The sequence below is a fragment of the Alnus glutinosa genome, chromosome 12, assembly GCF_958979055.1.
Source record: "Alnus glutinosa chromosome 12, dhAlnGlut1.1, whole genome shotgun sequence".
Taxonomy (NCBI): domain Eukaryota; kingdom Viridiplantae; phylum Streptophyta; class Magnoliopsida; order Fagales; family Betulaceae; genus Alnus; species Alnus glutinosa.
Window position 1 is genome coordinate 25,977,577 of NC_084897.1, and position 23,408 is coordinate 26,000,984.

Consider the following 23,408-nt stretch of genomic DNA (forward strand, 5'->3'; position numbering starts at 1 on the left):
TTCTAAAAATATAATTAAAAATTATATGCAATTTAGACACAGTTAAAAGAATTTTCGCTAACCCAATTTAGAGAAAACCTTTGTTTCTATATTGAGCAATGTTAACTATAACACGTTATATTCATAAACCAGGAGAATATTCACGTATTTGCTTTTACATTGACCAGAATCTAGATTTTAAAGTATTTTTCTAGTCTCAAACATACAGTGATCAAATGAAGCTGCAGCTCAAATTGGCCAGGTGTACTAGTTTTTTTATACATCTATTCTATTCTATTAATACCCGGTAAAGGAAAACAAAAAGAAAAAAGAAAACCTTAAAAAGAGGAAAGAGTAAAAAGTTCTTTTGGTTGTTTGGCCAAAAAAATAAAAATAAATATAAATGAGGGTTGTTATTGGTATTATAACTTTTATTGCAAGTTTTTTATAAACTGATGTGACAATTCAAGTGGCACTTACCACTTCAGCTACTAAACAATTAAATTTAATAGTGGCTGATGTGACAATGTCGCGTGGACTGTTACGTCAATTTGTAAGTTCGCGTGACAATTATCACATCAACCACTACACAATTAAATTTGAAAAAAAAAAAAATGTTTAGGATATTACAACTTTTACTACCTCACAAACTGACGTGGTAGTCCATAATTGGTGGAATGATTAAGAGTATATGATTGACATATCAGCTACTAATTAGTTATATTTACAAGTCATATTTTCTGCTTAACAATTTCACCAATTATAGATTGACACGTCATTTTATAAGAGAACTTGTAGCACCCCTAGTAGCACGGATTAAATTTGATTGTGACAACGTGACAGTGCCACTTGAATTATCACGTCAGTTTGTAAGAAAATTGTACTATAAAAGCTATAATACCTTAAATATTTTCCCAAAAAAAAAATTATTAATAGCTTTTTAAAATTTTTAGTCCCCAAATACATCACCACATACCCAATTATTGCCAAAAAAAAAATTACCAACTCATGCTATCTCGTCTTTGTATTTTAAGTGGAAAAAAAAAATCATTTTATCATCAAAATTTTATTTTATTATATTTAAGCATGTACATAATATCACATAATTTACCATGTGGCATAATGTATTGAATCTGCAAAATAACATATTAACTATGAAATGGCTGATATATAATTATATATATCCAATGGGAGAGGATCTTATTCCATCTCAGGGATATTACTGACTATAACATCAATTCTATGTGATATATGCAGAAATATAGAAAAATTGGGTAAATATGGAATTACACTAAACATTAGGGATACCGGTGCCAGATACGCAACGGCTAGTTAGTAGAACGTTAGGCAACGGTCAAAAAATTTCGAAATTTATTCTCATAATACGCCCTAAATCTCATGGTTGCCTCACTCTCTGTGTGACCTTCGCTCATCTCTCTCTCTCTCTCTCTCTCTCTCTCTCTCTCTCTCTCTGCAATTCTCTTTCTTTTCTCTCACTCACTTCAACTGAAAACCTAAGATGCTGCAAGATATGTGGAACGCTCCCCCTGGTTTCAGACCCACCAAGTCCGCTCCTTCCTCACCAGCCAAGCCTCTTGGGGTTTCAAGAACTCGTTCCGATTCCTTCCACGTGACCCACAAGGTCCCGGTTGGCGATAGTCCTTATGTCAGAGCCAAGAACGTCCAGGCAAGCTTCTATGATTTCTTGAAATTGGTTAAAAATCGTGTTTTTCTTGCTTTGATTTGTGTTCTTTGATGGGTATTTCTTTTATTTGCTGCTTTGGTTCTGGGTTGTCTTCAAATTGGTAGAAAATCCTTTTTTTCTTGCTTTAACTTGAGCTCTGATTGAAGGGTCTTTCTTTCTTTTCTTGGCTGTTTTTGTTTCTGGGTTGGTAAACCGTATTTTCTCTCTCTTGTTTTCTGATTATTGGGGTCTTTCTCTTTTTCCTGTTTTTTGTTTGAACAGTTGGTGGATAAGGATCCGGAGAAGGCTATTCCTCTCTTTTGGGCAGCCATTAACGCTGGGGATAGGGTAGACAGTGCCCTGAAAGACATGGCTATTGTGATGAAGCAACAGAATCGGGCTGAAGAAGCTATCGAAGCCATCAAGTCTCTGCGTCGTCGGTGTTCAGATCAAGCCCAAGAGTCTCTTGACAATATTCTTTTGGACCTTTACAAGGTATTTCACCGATGTCCCCCTTGTCTATTATTACTGGTTGTTTAGTTTAGGATCTTGCTGATAAATTTAGGACCTATTATAGTAGCACTTGACGATTTTTATTTTTTTTATTTTTTTTTAATTCAATTCAATTGGACTCTTTTGCTTTTCTTCCTACAGAGATGTGGGAGATTGGATGACCAAATAACATTGTTGAGACACAAGTTGTACTTGATTCAACAAGGGCTGGCTTTCAATGGGAAACGCACCAAGACTGCCAGATCCCAAGGAAAGAAATTCCAGGTCTCTGTGGAACAAGAAGCAACTAGGCTGTTGGTAAGAATTCTGCACATCTCCTCCACTAGTTTTGTTTGAAGATTTAGTAGATGAAACTGAGGTCAATTCTTTCTATTATAGGGGAACTTGGGATGGGCGCTGATGCAACAGAACAACTACATTGAAGCAGAAGATGCTTACCGGAGGGCTCTTTCGATTGCACCCGATAATAATAAGATGTGCAATCTTGGTATCTGCTTGATGAAGCAGGGGAGGATTGTTGAAGCCAAAGAAACATTGCGGCTAGTGAAACCAGCAATGGCAGATGGCCCGAGAGGCACAGATTCACATCTCAAAGCCTATGAAAGGGCACAGCAGATGCTCAAGGACCTTGAGTCTGAAATGATGAACAAGGGAGGTGGGGACCGGCTCGAACAGCGCAGGCTCTTCGACGCCTTTCTTGGGTCTTCATCGATTTGGCAGCCTCAGCCTTGCAAGGATCATACTAGCATGCCTACATTCAACAATTCAATCGAACCCCGGGATGGTTTCGCTGATGAGAATGTCAATTCGAACATAATAGCAGACCAGCTGAGAACTGTCAAACAAGCTTCACATACTGCTGCCAATTGCTTAAATATTGCTGCAGCTCCATTCTTTTCGTCAAGATTTATGAAAGAGCAGCCGATTATGAAAGACCGAGTCCAGAATCAATTTCCTGAGAGCCATAAGAGAACAAGGTCTGGAAACCCTGCCGATTCAATCCGAATGAACAGAATGGGAGAGATCACAAAGCTTCTTGCAGAATCAGAAAAGTCAGAGAATAAGTCACGAAGGCTATCTGCTTCACCTGAAGAAACAGACAAGTTGATAGAGTCGCTGCCAGACAACAAGGCCTTTGAAGATGCTATTTTGGGCATTGATGAGGCAGGAAAGCCAGCTGACAGCGGGATATATCAGAGGAAGATTGAGAAGAGGCTAAAGGCTTTTGAAGATATTACACTCTCTATGAGCACAAGAGCCTGACTTAAATTAGATTTAATAATGTCTTCAATTAATTTTAATTTCTTAATTTTTGTAGTTTTTTAGGTGGGAGATGCACTTGTTCTCCTTTCCATTGATTTAATTCCTCTAAACTGCTACACTGTGTGATAGCAATTCTTTTAGGTAGAATAGTCGTACGGTAGATGTTGGTCTTGGTCCATTCAAGAGGAGTTCAGCATGCCTCTTCAACAAGGGGTTTAACATAATAATAACTTTATTAATCTTTTGTGCACTTACAGAAATTATGAGTCTACCTTTTTAGTTCCCAAATGATGACCAAACTCCTGGTTACTTGGCCAAGAAATTGCAATCGGAGGTGACTCTAGCCTTGAAAAAGTGGGGAATGACAAGCAGTGTTAAAGTCTCTCTCTCTCTCTCTCTCTCTCAACACAGACGCACCCAGGTTCCTGCTAATGCATGCTTTTATGGTTTCAGGAGGGAATTACAGAAAACCCGGAGGGTGTTCACCAATTCCAAGCACACCAATTGGGTGTACTCCTCTAAGAAAGGTGTTGGATAGGTTTTGCCACTCTTTGGGGAAAGGGGCACAGCTCCACTCTGGTTCCTGCTAATGCATGCTAAAATAGTTTGAGGAGGGAATGGCAGAAAAACCAGTGATGAAACCCACTCTGGAAGTTATGAATGTTCACCAACTCCAAGCACACCAGTGGTTTGTATAGAATTCCAGGTTTTGCCACTCTTTGGAAAAGGGGCAGAGCTCCATCCTATTCTCTCTCTTTGTACTACATCTTTGTAGCTCACCTTACTATCATGGTTTGTGAAATTTTGCACTGCACAGTTATTTGAGTTAGAGATTCAATCATGTAACGGTATAATTTGATCAGCTTGAGTGAGGAAAGTCAACAATTTGGAAAATAAAGAGAACGAATCATGTTATTTGAGTTAGAGATTCAAATGTATTTTTGTCTGGTTTCGGCAGTTACAATCAGTAACATGTGTGAACAGGTTAGACTTATTGTTACAGTTTTCAATCTTAAATAGGGAGATATTTGATTGCAAGATGCTAATTGCTCCACCCATTTTGTAGAATTCTACAGAGTGAGGTCTTGTTCACTCGATTTTCTGTGAATTCCGTAAAAATAACTAAAGATAAACACAACTGCAGCAACTGCAACCCCCACAGCACTTTGTGTCAATATTTTACTGCTCTTTGCAACTCCCATTGGGGGGCCCCAGGAAGGTGGAGTGAAGCCTAGTTCTGAAAGTCTCTTGTGTGATGCCGCATAATCTGTGAAGAAAGCATCCTCATCCTGCCATTTAAATGGGAAAAAGAAATACTCAATTCATTTGATCAACAGGTGAAGGCAAGGTGCAGTCAATAAATTTCTTCCAGAAAAGCTTCTAATGACTTAGACAACTGGTCCCTGCTCTACACTAATGAGCAACCTATCATAACAACCCATCACTGGAAAATGCCCGTCTAGTGTGATTATGTGGACATCTTTTAAAATCGCCAACATATACTATATTTTTTATGAATAAGCATAAGCCATACTACCTTTGCATATAGCTCAACATAGGGACGAAACTTAGGATCTTCAACTAATGCCTTGTCTGTGGGGAGTTTCAGCAATCCCTGTGAGTCTCTTTTCATGAGCTCTCTGATTTATCAACCATAATAGACATCCACCATACACAATATCAAACATTTATTTCAAAAGGAAATTGAATATAACCAAAGTAGTTAATTTTCTCTCTCTACCAAAATATAGTTTGTATTGATTCTTACACAAAATATGAGTTATTAAACTTCATAGGCGTAGTTGTCCAAGCTAGACTTTCGAATCCTGATCTCTCCCTGTGTGCCTTTCCCTAAAGAACCAAAATGAAGGAGATAATATATGTATGTTTTGACTACAGTGAAGAACTTTTCCATATAGTTTAATCTTTGGAGAAAGTTACCAATGTGTGGCCTCCGGACAATGCCACAATGTCCTTGTCAGTTAGACCCATGCGATAAAAGACGTCCCTTAAATGCTGTGCATCTACAAACAGAATTGGATGAGAAGAGAATATATTGTTTGACATCCCGTCTGTTATGTGTGTGTTCTTTCACAATGAAATAAATTGTTTCATTCAATTTCTCCGCAATATGTGCATACTCAGGCTTAGAGAAAAGATCTCTATACATCAGCCACAAAAGCACTACCACGATGCAAGTGTGGTTAACATAGTGATGTTCACTTTAACAATCTTCAAAGGAAAGATTCGAACCCTATGCTTCAGTCCTCAATCATGAAACAAACAAGCGCCTCAGACAACTTTTGTTTCATAGAAAAGCCCTTCTAGAAAAAGAGAGCAACTTGGTCAGTGGCATACCTTGTTTGGCATCTGGAATGAGCCCTTCTTCATCAGCTTCAAATGAATCCTTTCTGCCTGGAACAAATTCGATAGAGGGGCCTCCAGTGACCTCGACTGCAACAACGCCAGCAAGCTAAAAAGCCAAAACAATTGATGATGAGTTCATCCATAACTCTTGAATGTAAAAGTCTCTGATCTGATTCTTATATATAGAGTAACTACTAACTTTTTTAATATCAACACAGGTTAATGACCCCAAGTTGCATTAAAACTAGCAAATACATTCGAATTGTAAAATTTTATTCTTAGCACAGATGATTCATGATCCCTTCGTGAAATGTGTGTTAGAAGGACATAAATTTCCTCCAAATTAGGTTGGGCGAATTTCCTCAAACCCAATATATAAAACTGTCATATATGATATATCCCTTAACATGTGAGAAGCGCATTAAAAGACCATGTGATTCTCACATACTCAAAGAACACATGGCAGTTTCTCTGACCCTAGTTTGGAGAAAATTTCTGTCATGTGTTGTAATATCTAGGATATTTGTCTATGTTAAGCCTCTATATATTTTCCTCATAGGTTTATAATCAAATATCTACAATTTGATTATCTTGTCTAGCCTACCTCACCTACCACATTTTTTCTACAAATAGAACATGCAACGCAATTGTACGATCAAATTAATACAATAATAATGTAGACTTATGGGGCACTTCCCAGTGGTGGACGTCGGCCTCTAAGGCTAAACCACCCCAAAATTCTTATGTTATCTTTCTCTCTCCACTTCCGTTATTCTATTATTTTCTTTTTTCTTTTTTATGAAATTTCTACAATATGAAAAGATCAGGTTGAGAGCCACATGAGTAGCATATAAACTGTATCCAAACAATGCCATAAATAAGATGTATGTCGTCAACCTCAACATCTTGAGTTTGTTATTGTAACAAGGATAGACATTTGTAATGACTAGCACCATTTTTCATTTCAGTGTATGACGGTGGGGGACATGGTCTGTGTTTTATTAGAAAGAATTCGATTATTCATCTCATGGTGAGAAGGTTGTCCGAGGAAAGGAAAATGCAGATAAGTGAAACTTCACAATTTCCAATTTTCCATAAGCATGAGATCCTGGCCTCCTTCAAAATGATACTTTACACTACATGATCTTGATATGTTTTATGTATACATAGCTTCTGAAAACAAACATTAAAAAACAATCACCTGGAATAGGTCAGCGTATGTAATTTTTGGATGTTTAGCCTTCACTAGTTCTGATCCCAAAACAAGCCCACGAACAGTTAGAAGAAAATCGATGCTTGAAATCCAAGATCATTGAGTGACAAAATGGAAACGAGAGCTTTCACAAATTCAAACTACAACCGGGCCGGCCTGTCCTAAATTGTTCTAGCAGGCTAATATTATACAGTGAGTGCATGTGGTGGACATGAAATGATAGACACAAAATAAAGGAAGTTTGTTTCAGTGTAAAATATTTAATGACAAAGGGTTTTCTCTATTTTTTAGTGTTTGGCACAGCATAAAATATTGGTCAAACTAAAAATATTTTCAATTGAACAAGAAAAATAATATTCATTAGGCATACAATGGTTATGCTTCTTATCTGCGTAAATTATTTTCCGCCGCTCTACCACATTTTGATGCAGGCAACTGTGAAAGGACTTCTTATGGCCTTAAGAAACTTACCTGCCCGAACAGGTCTTGGGCTACTGGAACACTTGCCCGAATAGATGAACCCCACAAAAGCCTTTTCACAATTGCATGTCCAAAGCCTGCCCAAATGCAATATGACAAGGCAATTGCACTAGATCTTAATCCAATATTTAAATGCATCTTATTCTCACACACTCTCTTCTTCTGCAGCTCTTCTTCACTGTCTCTCTTTCTCGCAACTTCTTAGATTATATGAAAATATAAAAAACATTTGGCAATTTTTCATACAAGCCAAATGCCGAAAACTATTTTCCAACCCATTTTTTAAGATTGCAAACAAACAACGAAAAATAACCAAATATTTTCAGCTGAAAACATTTTCTCATATAAAATATTTACTCTGAAACAAACAAAGCTCACCGCATAATCTAACTGCGATTTCCAAACCAGCATTTGCACTATGTTTCAACTCATCCTCAGTCCTGATTGAGCCATTAGGACCTCCAGTCTTACTTTTGGCGTCGTAAGTTCCAGCATCATGCCACCTGTCAAAAATCAAGTTTAGGCGGCTTCTGATCGACCCAATGAGCACCTCAATTATTGAAAATTACCATTTCAATAAGGATTACATAAAGATTTTGAAACATTTTCGGTGTTTAGTGCGATCACAAAACGAAAGTCAATAGAAAAAAAAAGGTTCACTTCTGTGCATGCTTAAGCTCAATCATAAGGTTTAAAATTATATTTAATGAATTGATGCTATGTTGGAAGGAAAAAAAAAAAAAAAAACAGTAACGTAACGTAAAGCTATATGGCTAATTCTCTGTTTGGCCAATCAGCAAATGTGCCGAGAGAAAAGAAAAGAAGAATTTAAAATTTTCCGAGATTAGGGCGACAAGAAACATCAGGTATTCTCAGAAATTGATTTCCATTCTCTTTCCGTAGCTTTCGCGGGAACCAAACGGCAAACGGAGATTAAGTTAAAAACAGAGAGAACAGAAAAAAGAGAAAAGAAAAGCATTTTACGCTAAACGGAGCATGATAGGAGCGCAGCTCTTGCTGGAGATGAGAGCGCGAAGGTCTTGACGAGTCTTTTCGATCTCCTTCAGGTACACTGCGTCTACTACTGGTGCATCCATGAGATGAGAGCAAAAAGAATATAAAGTTGGTTTCGCTCCCAACGAAGAAAAAGAGAAGAAGAAGAAGATAACAAACACAATGGAATTAGCTTTTTCGCTTCGATCATATCGGCTTATATATGCATAAAGGAATTTTTAAGCGATTGTTTTGCCGAAGAAGAAAGGAAAAGGATTGCTCTTTGCTGACAATGGAGGGAAAGGAGACTTCTAGTTCTAGTCTTTCAAAATGATAAACACAAATCTTAGCTTTATTCTCTTGCAAATATCTTGTTTATTTAGGTACAAAATATTCGCAAATTCACCGTTAAATTTATAGAATTACACGTGAATTTTACTGATTTAATAGTAAATTTTTTTTTTAAAAAAAAAAAAATTGCAAGATAATGGCACCAAATATTTTTCTTTTTTAAAATGATCATGTTACATATTCATCCCCTAATAATTTCTTACACATCTCTGTATAACAAGTTTCTTAATATGAGAAGCGCAACTCTCTTAAATTTCATTTTATAATGATTAATAAAGTTTTGAATATGTTATACAACTTAACGAGATATAATGAATACAAAATAATATGTTTATAGAGATGATAAATATTTAGATATTAAATTTTGAATTGTTTAATAATTCAATCAGAGAATTATCAAAAAAAATAAAAAATTGAGAATTATAATCCTAAATTCTTAGTCTAATTACATTTTCCTTCCATTCGGGTGGCCCAAAGCACGTGGTCCAAAAAATAGAAGAACCCGAAAAGCCTAAAGTAAGGAAACAACAAGGATGTACAAAGAAGAAAAAAGGAAAATAGAAAAACCCTGAGGTAAGGCCCAAGATGGAACACCAGCACAGTGGGCCAAGTCCAATACCCAAGAAAGGGAAAAACTAAAATGGACTGTTTATTTCCTGTCTTTTTTTTCTTTTTCTTTTTTCTTTCTTTTTAAAGCAAAAATATTAATAAATAACCAAAAACACAAAGCACTCCTCTTTTTCTTTTTCTTTTTGACATGTCCTTACAAAAGGGGGAAGGGGGGTTTCGAACTAGTGACATCCGCTTTATAAAGTATAATCCCTAGCCAATTGAATTACCTATTAAAGACTCACAAAGCACTTCTCAAACACACATAAAACATTTATCAAGATATAAAAACAGTTTTCACCTTTATGTTACATCAAAACAATAAATCAAACAAAAAAAAATTATAATTCTCCCAAAATGCATTAACAAACAGAATCAAAGTATTCTTCCATATTAACTATAAATAAATAAAAGGTATTCTTTCATATTGGATTGGAGAAAATTATTCTAATTCAATGTATTAAACAGATATATGTACTTGGAGCATATAATTCTAACATATATTTTTAATAAGATTATCATAAATGCAATAAGTTCTTAGAACATGCAATTCTCATTTCTAAAATGCATGTAAAAATCATATGAATTATATGATCTAAAAACAAACGTCAATCTAATAGACTAAATTAAAGAAAAAGTAGAAAAAAAACTTTCTCCATTTATAATTTTGAGAAGGGCAATGCTAGCAAATTAAAGTTCAAACCAAAAAAATCAAATATTTAGATAGTTGTTTTTCTATACGATATATATATATATTATTATTATTATTTTTTCTACAAGTCTCACACGAAGCATCCAACCTCAGACATACATATATTCCCAGGCAGGCATCATCTAGTGGGAATCACACCGTTCCTTCCTGCACATTCTGATTTCTTATTATTTTCTACTTTTTATACTTTCATATCACTATGTATAATATGGAAAAATTCATTATAAAAAGCATCTTCCAAGTAAGCCACGCATCCCATATAAAATACAACTTAAAAGTATCATATAAATAATTGAAGACGCACAACACTCTGTTTAAGTCCTGTGTGCATAAGCACATGACTCAATTTGGGGAAGAAATCAGGAATTTTTATCAAGAGAAGTTAAAGCATGATGAAGACAATAACTCTATAGCCAAGGGCCTCGTGAGCTTCTCTTCTTCTGTTTGTTATTTTTCTCAGTAAAAATTGATTCAAATGTTCCAACGGGAAACTCAACTAGCTAGTTCTAAGTGCAGTTAGGAACAAACTTAACATAAAACATCTACATACTAAAAGCCATCAACCAGCAAACACAATACATCGACAAAACCCATATATATATTTTATGTTTCTCGAGAACTAAAAAGTATTGTAGTTATCAAATAACAATTAAAAGACATTGTAGTATGCAATCAATTGACTTAAAATCCCGTTTAATTGTTTTGATTTATTTTGACTTCTTTTATTTTAGTTACATACACCGATAGGCTTCACATTGTGAAATTATCACTCCTCTAATCGAAAAGAAAGAATCACTCATCTCACGAGGACGTTGTCGATTAACTCTAAGACCCTGTTTGATTTCAAAAAAAAAGAAACTTATTCAAATTAGTAAACTATTCAAGTGTAAAGAGGCAAATATTGGGCTTTTTCATGAGCTTTTTTATAATGAAAAACTCATTTTATATATGTGTGTATTGACTTGAAAGCTTACCACATTACATATGACAAAAGTTCATCACAAATCCTAATATATGAGAAGCAAACGTAAAATGTGGACTTCTAACTATCATTAGCAGCATTAATTAACTTGCCAATTAACTAGGCAGTCATTGGAAGGAACCGTTTCTCAATGAACATGCTTAATTACTTTTATTTACTTTCACCCATCCTCCCGATAAAAATTTTGAAATATTTTTTCATACTAAGCTCGATCTTTTTATATGGCCGTTGGAATATCAGAGTTACCAAAACGCCCCCTCCTCAGTCACTCCCCCAAACAAGCTCTGCCGTCCGTACATCCTATCTGGCACTGGCAGCAAACACTCCACCTAATAATAACAACAACACTTGGGATGTCTGTGTTCTGCATGTTACTCCCACAAAATTACATTTCTTGGGATCTAGATTCCAGTCTTTTTTTCTTTTCTTTTCTTTTCTTTTTTCTTTTTAGCAGAGTAAAAAAATGAGAGAGTCTTTGTGGATTGAGATTAAGAACAATAATTAACTGACCAAATCTAGTAATTTTTTTTATTTAATGTGGAACCTACCTTTCGATTTAAAGGGATGAAATTTTTTATGTTATCTATCTAAATTGCTAGAGTTAAGTGGTATGTATCATTATCCGGTCTTTATAGGATTTACCTGTCCCAATAAATAGTATATTATTCGAAACTTACTTTAACAGATAAATTCTATAAAAACTCTTTTCATATATATTGGTTCAATTGCTAGCAAAGATCAATTTTGCTGTTAATGTCTATCTCATATATCTTGTCATTTAAGGGCATGTGATAAGGGTGAGGGCATAAGTAAGGCAGTTTTGGTAAACAAAACCTCAATATAAAATCAGTGGCCCTCTGCCCAAGGCTCATTGTCCCCTGCCACTTCTCAAAGCTGTTGCCTGTTGCGCCTCCCACTGCTGTTCCTCCACCGCTACCACTCCAAGTCTGTCCCAAACCAAACGAGTCCAGCTTTACTCTCTAGAAAGAGTATGAGTGTGTGTGTATGTGTTTTGCGCAGAACCCATAAAAGGTCTTGTCTTCAAAATAAGTGTAATTTTGGAGCTAGAAAATAGAAAGAAACCCGACTGTTTGTACAGAACAAAAGCAACATCGACATGAAAAAAATATCAAAGCAACAGTGTTTTTCTAGTCATATAGAAAAGAAGGAAACTTTAACTTTTGGCTCCAAGTAGTTCCAACTCAAAGACACCAAAGTTGATCTGCTTGCTGCAAGATATCAGAAGAAAGGACATGGGTTGCTGTTACTCAAGAATAGAGAGGGAAGAGATCGTGTCAAGATGCAAAGCCAGAAAGAAGTACATGAAGCAATTAGTGAAGGCAAGGCAAGCCTTCTCGGCCGCGCACACTATGTACCTCCGCTCACTTCGCAGCACTGGCTCCGCTCTGCTCCAGTTCGCCAATGCCGAGACCAACCTCCACCACCACCACCACCACCATGTCCAGCTTCTCCAGCCGCCGCAAACTCCACCGCCTCCGCCGCCTCCGCCACCGCCAATGAGCCCCAGCTCCGACACGTGGACGTCCGTTACGGCATCCCCGGCTCCCCCGCCGCCTCCTCCGCCGCCGCCAGCGTCGTCCTCCACGTGGGATTTCTGGGACCCATTTGGGCCGCCGTCGTTGTCGAGGTCCGTGGAGGAGGAATCGGACGAGGAGTCGGAGTCAGAGGCTGCGCCGGTACTGGTGGCCAGCGCCAGAGCCACCGCTAGCGCCACACCGCAGCGTTCTGTGATCAGTGGGTTTTCGAAGGACACCGTTACCACCACCACCACGAGCGAGCTTGCTATGGTGGTGGCCAGGAATGGTAAAGATCTCGTTGAGATTGTGAAGGAGCTTGATGAATACTTTCTCAAGGCTGCTGAGGCTGGTGGCCAGGTCTCATCGCTCTTGGAAGTCTCAAGCTCTACCTTTTCTAGTCAGAGTAGTAAAGAAGGTAAGGGCTTTTTTTTTTTGTCTTTTTTTTAGATGTTTTTTGAAAGTGGGTGTGTGATTTTCTTGGATTTACACTATAGATTTGGCTAGTACAATGAAGATAATAGTTTTTATGGGTCTTTTTGTTTTTCTGTTTTCTGCTGCATTTTGCAGTGATTAGAGATATGTGTTTTTTCTTCTAATTTCTTATTGATTTGTGTTTTATTGTTGTGTTTTTGGTTTTGGCAGGAAAAGTTTATAACTACGGGTTTAATTTGAGTCCATCGTGGTGGACATGGGGCTCGAGTCCAAAATCAAACGGTTTTCGGAAGTTTGGAGAGGAAATGATAGGAACTGGTGTTGGGGGTGGCAGTGTTGTCTGTAGTGACAGCCACTGTTCCACTGTGGAGAGGCTATTTGCTTGGGAGAAGAAATTGTGCGAGGAAGTCAAGGTAAAGATTTTTATCTCCACTCCTTCTTGTAGAATCTCTCTTCTGGGCACCATACTTTGCTCCCCATTTACCAAACAACTAACCAAAAAAAGAAAAGAAAAGGAAGGTCCTGTGCTTCCCCTGTGGGCTTGTGATGGAATTTTTTCTTTGCATAAAGTTACTAGCACAGAAAACAAAATGAACATTCTATAGTTGTTCCTTTCAGTTACGAACAAGAACTTTGGAGCTCTCGTTAGTTTTGTGCTTACATGATTTTTTCGCTTTATCCCAAACCTTGATATAAGTAAACTTTTCTCTGTTCCTTTTTTGCTTTTGGTACGCAAGAATGAGATGAGCTTGGGGCTTCCAAGTTCCAACAACATTTGATTAGCCAAAAAGTGGACCAGATTCAATTCTTGTTCTTATCAATTTGCATTTTTGTGTTTTTGTTTTGTTTTGTTTTTTCTCCTCGTAATTTTTCTTAGACTTCTGAGACCATAAGGATAGAGCATGAGAAGAGGGTGGAGCAGCTGCGGAAGCTAGAGCTGAACAGGGCTGACTATGTGAGGACTGAGAAGACAAAGAAAGAGGTTGAAAAGTTGGAATCGCAAATGATGGTTGCTTCCCAGGCCATAGAGACCACCTCTGCTGAGATCATCAAACTAAGGGAAACCGAGCTCTACCCACAACTTATTGGGCTTGTCAAAGGGTTAGTCTTCTTAATTCATCTGAAAAAAAAAAGGGTTAGTCTTTTTCTATCACTCCTGCCATGCCCCTTCAGCAGGTTGACGAGAACCATAGAATTCTCTTCTCTCACGTGAATTTTTATAAGGGCTTTGGTGGAAAGGCATTCAAACAGTGTCGTTTTCTGCAGAATTCAAGGAATAGGGTTTTGATATCTAGTTTGGTTGCTCAAATTAATGGCTAAAAGATAGGATAGATGAGCATGCCTGGTCTAGCATAGTGAAAAGTCAACTCTGGTGATAGTTTATTTTTTCTTGACTGCTTTTGATGTCTTGTCTTATGCTCTTTGTTTGCTTTTGTAGTAAAAATATGAGGACTACACCTGTACCATGTACAATTTGGTGAGGGGCCATGACCAAAGTAATCTCTGATCCCCCACCGCAGGGGGCAAAACTTTAAAAATGAAAATTTATGGGGAGGAAATTAATTTTTTAGGGTCTTCTTCATAAAAATTATATATTTTTGGGAGAACTAGCTTATGGTTTGGGGGCTTCCTGTGCTTGGTTTTGATATTTTGGACATGTATGCTGTTTTTGTTATTTATTCTTAGTTTCTAATGAATTCCACTTTTACCACCAAAAAAAAAAAAAAAAGTAATAATTAAGAGAAAAGGAAAGAACAGAACTTTGTTATAATCACGCCTTATCTTTTGCTGACCCCTTTACTTTTGAATGTTTTCCCAAGGGAGACAATCTTGTGGCTGTAACTGTACGTCTGAACCATAATTCTAAGGTGGCCACCAGATGGGACCTTAGATGTGTTAGTAGTGGATCCAGAATTTTGGTTTCCGGGGCAAGATTAAAATTTGGTTTTCTGGGGAAAAATTAAAAAATTGAGTTAAAAAAATATTAAAGAATACAACTAAAAAGTGATTAAAAATATTTTAAAAAAATTGATGTCTCATATTATGGCAGGTCAGGGACTCGGGTCATTTGCCTCCTCTCGCCCCATGGGTCTTGTTTGTAGGTGGGATGGGATCTTGGCTATACTAGTGTGTCATATATATGCATGTCAACTTGGCATCCTTGTAATCCTCAAATATAGATGCCTCTTTTAAGTTTCTGAAATAAAGTTGTCTTTATGTTTCTGAGTTGGTCTTATTGCTTATTCTTTTCCTCATTTTGTTAATAATAATGTGGCTTCTATTTCAGAGCATAATTATTATTTTTGCTTTTGATTTTATCTGTTTTAATTTTTAAATATTAGCTTTGTGACTTGCCTGAGGGGTGAACGTAACAAACTGGTATGTCATTTTTAAAAAAATTTGCAGGTGTTGTTGCCATCAACACTTTAAATGATTATAAAGATGATGTATGTTGGATTGATTATAACCATTTGAAATTGTCTTCAAATTATATATAGATAGATGAAACAAGTCTCAACTTTTCTAACTCATTTTTGTCTATGCAGATTGATGTGCATGTGGAGAAGCATGTATGAGTGCCACCAAGTCCAAACACACATAGTGCAGCAGCTAAAATACCTGGATACCATCCCATCAACAGAACCCACATCTGAGATTCACAGGCAAGCAACTCTTCAGCTCGAGCTTGAGGTCCAACAATGGCACCAGTCTTTCTGCAACCTAGTCAAGGGCCAAAGGGACTACATCCAGTCCCTCGCTGGTTGGCTTCGGCTGAGCCTCTTCCAGATCAGCAAAAATCCGCTGTCCAGAACTTCTCAGGAATCCAGAATTTACACACTGTGTGAAGAATGGCACGTTGCGGTTGACCATATTCCAGACAGGGTGGCATCTGAAGGAATTAAGAGCTTATTAACAGTAATCCATGCCATTGTAGTTCAACAAGCAGGCGAGCATAAGCAAAAGAAAAGGTCGGAAACTGCATTTAAAGAGCTTGAGAAGAAGGTGACTCAGCTTAGATCACTTGAGTGCAAGTATGGTCCATATTCTATGCAAGAATCCCCTGGCCCTACAAGTGGCGGGGATCCAGTGGCAGAGAAGCGAGCAAGGGTGGAAATCTTGAGAGCCAAGGCAGAGGAGGAGAAAAGTAAGCATGAAAAGTCGGTCAGTGTAACCAGGGCAATGACACTGAATAATCTCCAGATGAGCTTACCGCATGTGTTTCAGGCGATGGTGGGATTTTCTAGTGTGTGTACAGAAGCATTTGAATCAGTATACAACAAAGCCAAAAGAGCAGATGAGGAGCTTGATGTGAAGAGGATAATGGCTTGAGAAGTAGACTTTTTAGATTAGGAAAAACGACAGTGATGGTTTTTGTGTATAGAAGTGCATGTTTTTGTGAAGACAAAGTGAAACTCCAGAAGATCCATTAATTCAAGAGTACAAACTAAAGGCAAAGTTCACAGGCTTTGAAGCCTTTGGTTTTGTCTCGCTGAGGGGCTGTGACAACTCACAACTGGTTAGCTAGGAGTTTTCTTTCAGATTTTATACCTTTGTTTTGTCTTGTCATAGGAAAGCGTTTGGGTGCTTCTAGTTTTAGGGTTTTTTTTTTTTTTTTTTCATATGTAGTCTTCTATTCCTAATGAAGGGTTTTGCTTAATGCGGTTTGTTTTGTTTTGATCCACTATGTTTTCTACAACACCTTAATCCGTACATGAGGGCGGTTAATGCATTAACTTACTGGTCCGCACACGCAAATAGAAATGCGTTTAGCAAAAATTACTATTTGGATATATAAATATTACTATTTGGATATATAAATAGTAGTTTTAGGATACGGAGATGTAGTTAAATAAAAAATAGGGTAAAATACATATTTGGTATCTGTGGTTTAACAACTTTATTTTTTTGGTACTTCAATTTTAATTCGCATCGCATTACCTGGATTTTGGAAAAAGACGGACTTGGTACTTTCGTCTATTTTTTCGTCCAATATTTAACGGTTTTCCATATGTCAAGGTTGACATGTGGCACAATATAAAAAATAGAAAATAAAAATATTTAAAAATTAATAGAAATTTAAAATTAATAAAACTTTTAAAAAAATAAATTTTATATATATATATATATATATATATAATCGGTGGCATGGCCAAAGGGAGAAAAAAAAAAAATAAAAAAAAAAAAAATTGTGAGGGTTTTGGCCCTCAAGGGTTATGGGGATGGTTTGGCCACCCCTATGGGCCACAGGGGTGGCCAAACCACCCCCAAGGACCAAAACTCTAACTATTTCTTTTTTCTTTTTTCTATTTGGCCATAGGGGTAGTTGAACTAGCCCCATGGGGGGGGTGGCTGAGCCACTTTTTTTTTTTAAGTTTTTAATATATTTTTTAAAATTTTTTATTTTTTATTTTATTTTTTTAATTAATTTTTAAAGATTTTTTTTATTGGGCCACGTGTCAACCCCGGCATACTGTTAAATATTGGACGGAAAAATAGACGAAAGTACCCAGTCTGTATTTTTTCAAAATTCAAGTACCATATGTGATACAAATTAAAACTGAAATACCAAAAAATAAAGTTTTTAAACAAAAAATAAAGTTTTTAAACCACAGGTATTAAAAATTTATTTAATCCTAAAAATTAAAATTTTAAATTTAAAAAATATATATATTTAAATAGAATAATAAAAGTACGTATACATAGCTTAGAGAGTCTAAATATGAATGCGTAACTAAAATAAAAATATATAATTTTTAACTCAAAATAGAAAGCAAGTTTGCTGCAAACAGTATTGATAGACAGATTTTGATTCCTACACAAATTTTGATTCCTTTATGTAGAGACGTCACACCCGCTTGACATGTTAGAAAATCGATATGAGTTTACTTCCGAGGGAGATAAGGATGTAAAATCTGCTGGCATATATTTGTATGCATTCTAAAAGGAAAATAAATAAATAAAAACTTTAACAAAGGAAAAAGGTTTGATTGCCATTCTCTTGTATATCTCAGTACAAGAAGAGATTTGTAAATCCTTTGGGATTAATGGTGAATTTGTAAAAGAAATGTACAGGTGAATGATGTGTAACATCTCTTAACAAAGGTCATATGCGGATTTTTCTTTTTTTCTTTTTTTCTTTTTTCTTTTTTTGAAACAAAGAAGAAATAAATCTTCATTGCAAAGATAAACAAATACATCATGATCCCAACAAGGATCTAGGGAAAAGACTTCTCCCTAACCAGAAGACCTTGAATACAAGTAGGGAAATCTGAAATCCAACATGCATTAAGAGAGTTCAACAAAGCTTCCCTAGCCAATATATGAGCCACCCCATTCAAAGATCTTTTAACATGAACAAAAGAGGAAGAGCCAAACACCTTGAGTTCCTGTAAAATGCTTTCAGTAATATGGCCAGCAATAGACAAATGAGGGGGAGAGGAATTAATTTCTGTCACAACTTGAGAAGAGTCTCCTTCAAAAATAACATCCCTTAACTTCAAAAATTTACCAAAAAATACAGCATGAAGAGCAGCAAGGGACTCGGCAATTCTGGAATCTCCCTTCACACAGAGGCAAACACATTTAGCACCAATAGACTCTCCCCTACTGTCTCTCGCCACTAAGCCAAGGCCAATACGACTTCCTTTTAGGAGCAACTGAAGCATCCCAGTTAATCTTGAAATAGTTAGCAGGGGGAGGACACCAAACCTCAAGAGAAGAAGGACATATGCGGATTTTTCACTTTAAAACCAATACACAATTTCTATTTTATTTTTTATTTTTTTATTTTTTATAAATAAAACCAATACGCAATTGATCCCATCATCCTTAAATTCTGGTTTAGAATCCCTAAGATTGCTCCCTGAACGAAACATATACATTGGTTTAGAATGCCTAGCATTAAAACTGAACTAAAATATATACAAGTCAAATACAGATATAAAACAGAGAACCGACCAAATACAGATTGTTTCTTCTATCAACCTAAGGTGCTGGATAAGTGGCACACTTGCCACGCAACCAAATCAAGCGCTTGTCACCCTTGAGAGACAAGAAAATCTCCCTTGCATTAGGTTTGTTGAATAGATCTAGAGCAGCAAAATAAACCTGTTCATCAACACCTTGCATCTCATCCAATTCATTGATACAATCGCCTATGGAATATCGGGCATTACATTGCTGTATAGCAGCTGTCCTTAGCTTTGAAGCAGCTGCCATCTCCATTATAGCTCCTGCAATGGCATCATCAATTCCCCTACGACCTCTTTTGCGATTTCCAGTTGTACAAGGAGTAGTAGGTTGAGTAGTGTTGTGATCATCTGCAATGTCATCCACTTCGTCGGAATCTGATGAGGACTCCTCTTGGTGCATGCTCAAGGGCTCTGCACAAGGAACAGAAGGAGTTGTCCCTCCATCATGTTCAGCTAATAGATCGTGTTTGCCATTGGTTGCTGGTTCCGAGAATATCATGCATAGCTCTTTGTATATTGGGCAGCCAGCATATTTTAAAGTCTCAGCATCAGGATGTCCCTGCTTGGTATGTTCCATAGGGAGTAGATGACGGACAATTAATAAGAACATAATCAGCTCCTGCCTCAACTTGGAGGAACTCCAACCTAGATGCGGATAAATATTATTGGCTAGTAGTGAAACTAAAATTTGGCCTCAAACATCATTCTATGGCATTCTCAAGAATATATTTGTTGCTACCGATCGTTGCATGCCTTACCCTACGAATGAAAAAAAAAAAAAAAAAAAAATCCATCCAAATCTTTTTTATAAAAATAGTATCCTGTCGTAGCCAAGAAGTTAGCCGCCAAGTCATCAGGTTAGAGAAAATTCCTCCAGCTCAGGCAGGTTTAGATTTTTGTTTGTAAAAGGCAACAGATATGAAAGCAACATACCTTGAAGTATTCAGTCCATGCTTCATCCTTGGCTATAATGGTCCCCGTGGATTCATCCCAACTGAAGTCACTTTGATCGAGAAGTGACCTTACAGTAACATACTGCCTCCTCAAGACTGCATATCGGTTCTTCAATTGCTCCTTGTCCCATTGCAGACCTGTTTTCTTATAGAATTCATCACACATATACCTCCATGCTTTCTTGCCAAAAGAATTTTTGCGTCTGTTCCCTTTTTGAACTTGGGCAATCATTAAGTCTGCAAGTGTCTTGGTGAGAGATGCGGTCCATCTAGCCCTTGACTGTTGTTCCACCTGCTGAGTTGGTTGTCTTCTTGACCGAGTTACTCGGCTTGCCATCTGTAACTCCATAGACAAGAACCCAGGTTTAAAAAAGTGAGGGGGAAAAGTCATTATACGTAACAACCATCACAAAGAGTAGCCATTAGAAAGGCTGCCCAGGGAACCCATCTAAAATGAGATACAAATGTTGCTAACTGCTCAAAGAATGACTCTGGTTATTCTTCAAGTGGAAGTCTAGGATGAGTTCAACCACAACCCCCAAAAAGGGTAAAGGAAAACGCAAGGTGAAAAAAAAGATTGGCATGTCAGCCTGCAAGATATAATAACCTTACATTAATTTCTCTGATTGTGCAAGTCCTACAACTAAAGCAACCTATCGATAATTTATAAATATAGGTGGACCTAGAACAACCAACAAGTAACTTTCAAAGACATCATTTAGAAGAAAAAAACCATTTTATACTACAAAGGATTCCTCACTTGTGGACACAAAGTAGTATTTCTCACACTAACTGACAAAGCCTACTCTAATTAGATAAAATGCATGGGATGTATAATTCCTATTGTTTTATTGGTAAATTACACACGCACTCCATGGGTATTGAATGCACGACTTCACCCTCCATCCCATTCTTATAACCTTGCGTCATTTGAGCCAGAGCTCATGAGCTCATGGATGTATGCATTATTATTCTTTGAAGAACCCGCTACCAAACTCAATATCGCCTCTGACATATCTAAAAATCACCTAGAGTAGATAAATTGCATAGCAAATAAAATCATAAGGAACGATTCATAACTTCAAAAAGACTAGCCAAGAATACTCAACATAGACGATTACCGAATTAATACGTGAAAGTCTCTCTCTGTCTCTCTAGCTAATTTAACACAAATATTCTAAACAAACAAGTAGCAGAATTTTGCATTACTTTTATTTTGGAATCTGTAATTAGGAAGCAAGTTCAAAACTTACTCATAAACTCTAGAACTCCAAAAAGTTTTAAAGCGAAAAATCATTTTCTTACAAGTCACATACTCAGCTTCATTTCCTTATTCATGGACAACATGATCAACTATGACCCACACAAAATTCAGGCTACCGGCTACCAATTATCGGTATAAGAACCATTACTCCTTTTCTAAAGACTCGTTTAGAGATCCAACATTGGATTTCAAATGCCAAGCATGCCTCCAAGTTTCATTGTTCGATATCAAACAAACCCACCAATCCATCAAAGACCAAAAAAAAAAAAAAAGTGTGTGCATTAATACTATGTGTCAACAGTATGCATTACTAAGCCCAATGTCTACAAATAAGAATCCACCAAGAAAAAACAGAACACTCAAATTTGCTTTCATGAACAAACAAGCAAACAAAAAAAAAAACCCTAATGTATTACCCACAAACAATAAGTGCAGAACGAAAACCATAAATTTAACGGAAAATTGAGCTCATGGTGATCACATATTATGCCTAATTTAAATTCATTAGCAATTCAAACTAAAAAATTAGAAAGCCCTAAATATTGGGAAGTGGGATAATATTAACATGCAAGCAGAGAGAGAAGGAAGCAATTCACCTTTGAGAAAAAGTCTTAACTCTGAGGCCTTGAAGAGCGATTGGTGAGGGAGATTGTACTGAAAAAACTGCTTTTTGAAACAGCGCATTTCTTTGATATGATCATATGAGGCTTCTTCGCGTTGTGACGTTATCTTTGAGGAATCGGGACAAAAAGGTCATTTATTCCCTCACAAAGTTGGACCTTTGAGGGCGATTATACCGCCATTACAACAAAATCATCTGTAACGGAGAGATTAGTAGGCTTTGTTTGGCAAGTGATTTGGGTTGTTATTTTTTAGAGTTTGTAAAAAGTGCTAGGTGTGATATAAACTAAAAGGTTTTTGTATAGAAAAGTGAAAAAAAAAAAAAATTGTGTTTTATGCTCCGTTTGTTTCGGCGTAAAATGATTTCGACATTTTCTGGTGTTTGGTAGGGCCGAAAATAATAGTCAACCGAAAAATGATTTCTGTTTGACCAAAAATGCTTTGTAAAATTCGGAAAATGATTTATGCTTTTTAAAAGCGTAAATCATTTTCCGAAGACGCCAAAAGCATTCGACTCCTTTTAAATGACACAGTCAACCATCACCGAAATCTTGCCAGTATCGAAATTCAACAACCTCATGTCAATGTTGCCGGAATCCGGCCATCTTCGCCGGATCCCAGCGACCAAACTGATCGTATTCCGGCCACCTGGCTGGAATCTGGCGAAAACGGCAAGATTTCGGCTGGTTGGCCGGATCAGGCCAGAACAACCGGCCGGCCGGATTCCGGCCTACTAGTCGGATTCCAGCGGTTCTGGCAGTTTCCGGCCAGTATGCCGGAGTCCAACCGTTCTAAGCCAGATTCCGGCCAACCCATATTCTAACAAGACTGTCCAGATTCCGACCTTTATTTTATATTATAGCTATAGTAGCCATAATCCGGTAAAAGTGACCGGAATCCTATCGGTCAGTAATGAAATCTCGTCTCCGGTGATTTTTATATTATTTTACATTAATATTTATATGTTTTGAATAAAAATTGATTTTTATAGGTTAATATGATTGAATAAAAATATAAAAAATATTTGTGATTTTCCGTACGCACAAACACAGAAAAATGTTTTCGGCGAAAAATATTTTTCAGAAAATGACTTCCCTGAAACCATTTTACGACGGAAATCATTTTACGTCGAAACAAACGGAGCATTAGTGAATTTTTATTTGAATAATAATAAAAAAATTATTGATGTGATATAAAAAGTGAAAAAAAATGTGAATGTTTTGATGTTGATTGTTATTAAAAAATGTGAAAAAGTGAGAAAAATCACATGAATGGTAGAAAAGCCCTATTCTAACATGGCAAGCTACTTGCCAAACATGGCCTACAAAAGCAATTCGGAACAGTAGAAGTAATATATATACTCCGGAAAAATAGAATCATGTTTATAACTTCAATATCGCATCATCATAACACCAAGGTCGTCCCGATAACTTCCTTTGGAAATTTTAGGATTATGGTTGGTAGACTGGAATGATGATTGTC

At 36.7% G+C, this 23,408-nt stretch overlaps 4 protein-coding genes across 4 annotated transcripts; 2 read left to right on the plus strand and 2 right to left on the minus strand.

Moving 5' to 3' along the window:
- The first annotated feature begins 1,395 nt into the window (after positions 1–1,395).
- LOC133852129 (protein POLLENLESS 3-LIKE 2) lies at positions 1,396–3,689 on the plus strand. Its single transcript, XM_062288806.1, has 4 exons — positions 1,396–1,666; positions 1,946–2,158; positions 2,318–2,473; positions 2,555–3,689. The coding sequence occupies exons 1-4, from the start codon at positions 1,499–1,501 to the stop codon at positions 3,437–3,439; spliced, it is 1,422 nt and encodes a 473-aa protein (XP_062144790.1). The 5' UTR covers positions 1,396–1,498; the 3' UTR covers positions 3,440–3,689.
- A 649-nt stretch (positions 3,690–4,338) lies between these two features.
- Positions 4,339–8,689, minus strand: LOC133852130 (L-ascorbate peroxidase 3-like). The gene is made up of 8 exons (XM_062288807.1): positions 8,484–8,689; positions 7,878–8,002; positions 7,008–7,057; positions 5,798–5,912; positions 5,381–5,463; positions 5,208–5,290; positions 4,977–5,079; positions 4,339–4,728 (listed from the first exon to the last, which is right to left on the minus strand). Exons 1-8 carry the CDS (start codon positions 8,594–8,596, stop codon positions 4,510–4,512), a joined length of 891 nt encoding a protein of 296 aa, XP_062144791.1. The 5' UTR covers positions 8,597–8,689; the 3' UTR covers positions 4,339–4,509.
- A 3,274-nt stretch (positions 8,690–11,963) lies between these two features.
- Positions 11,964–16,774, plus strand: LOC133851228 (protein ALTERED PHOSPHATE STARVATION RESPONSE 1). The gene is made up of 4 exons (XM_062287556.1): positions 11,964–13,099; positions 13,327–13,529; positions 13,994–14,217; positions 15,663–16,774. Exons 1-4 carry the CDS (start codon positions 12,400–12,402, stop codon positions 16,444–16,446), a joined length of 1,911 nt encoding a protein of 636 aa, XP_062143540.1. The 5' UTR covers positions 11,964–12,399; the 3' UTR covers positions 16,447–16,774.
- Positions 16,775–18,997: 2,223 nt separating this feature from the next.
- Positions 18,998–22,119, minus strand: LOC133851759 (L10-interacting MYB domain-containing protein-like). Its single transcript, XM_062288329.1, has 3 exons — positions 21,902–22,119; positions 20,022–20,378; positions 18,998–19,647 (listed from the first exon to the last, which is right to left on the minus strand). The coding sequence occupies exons 2-3, from the start codon at positions 20,376–20,378 to the stop codon at positions 19,102–19,104; spliced, it is 903 nt and encodes a 300-aa protein (XP_062144313.1). The 5' UTR covers positions 21,902–22,119; the 3' UTR covers positions 18,998–19,101.
- Positions 22,120–23,408: the final 1,289 nt, after the last annotated feature.

Coding starts and splice junctions, on each gene's coding strand:
- LOC133852130 (XM_062288807.1), bottom strand. CDS start 8,596: ATGGATGCACCAGTAGTAGACGCAGTGTACCTGAAGGAGATCGAAAAG. Junction 8,003..8,483: donor CCTATCATGCTCCGTTTAGC/GTAAAATGCTTT, acceptor GATTTTTGACAG/GTGGCATGATGCTGGAACTT. Junction 5,464..5,797: donor CATTCCAGATGCCAAACAAG/GTATGCCACTGA, acceptor TTCTGTTTGTAG/ATGCACAGCATTTAAGGGAC.
- LOC133852129 (XM_062288806.1), top strand. CDS start 1,499: ATGCTGCAAGATATGTGGAACGCTCCCCCTGGTTTCAGACCCACCAAG. Junction 1,667..1,945: donor TCAGAGCCAAGAACGTCCAG/GCAAGCTTCTAT, acceptor TTGTTTGAACAG/TTGGTGGATAAGGATCCGGA. Junction 2,159..2,317: donor TTCTTTTGGACCTTTACAAG/GTATTTCACCGA, acceptor TTCTTCCTACAG/AGATGTGGGAGATTGGATGA.
- LOC133851228 (XM_062287556.1), top strand. CDS start 12,400: ATGGGTTGCTGTTACTCAAGAATAGAGAGGGAAGAGATCGTGTCAAGA. Junction 13,100..13,326: donor TAGTCAGAGTAGTAAAGAAG/GTAAGGGCTTTT, acceptor TGGTTTTGGCAG/GAAAAGTTTATAACTACGGG. Junction 14,218..15,662: donor CTTATTGGGCTTGTCAAAGG/GTTAGTCTTCTT, acceptor TTGTCTATGCAG/ATTGATGTGCATGTGGAGAA.
- LOC133851759 (XM_062288329.1), bottom strand. CDS start 20,378: ATGGCAAGCCGAGTAACTCGGTCAAGAAGACAACCAACTCAGCAGGTG. Junction 19,648..20,021: donor CATGGACTGAATACTTCAAG/GTATGTTGCTTT, acceptor CATACCAAGCAG/GGACATCCTGATGCTGAGAC.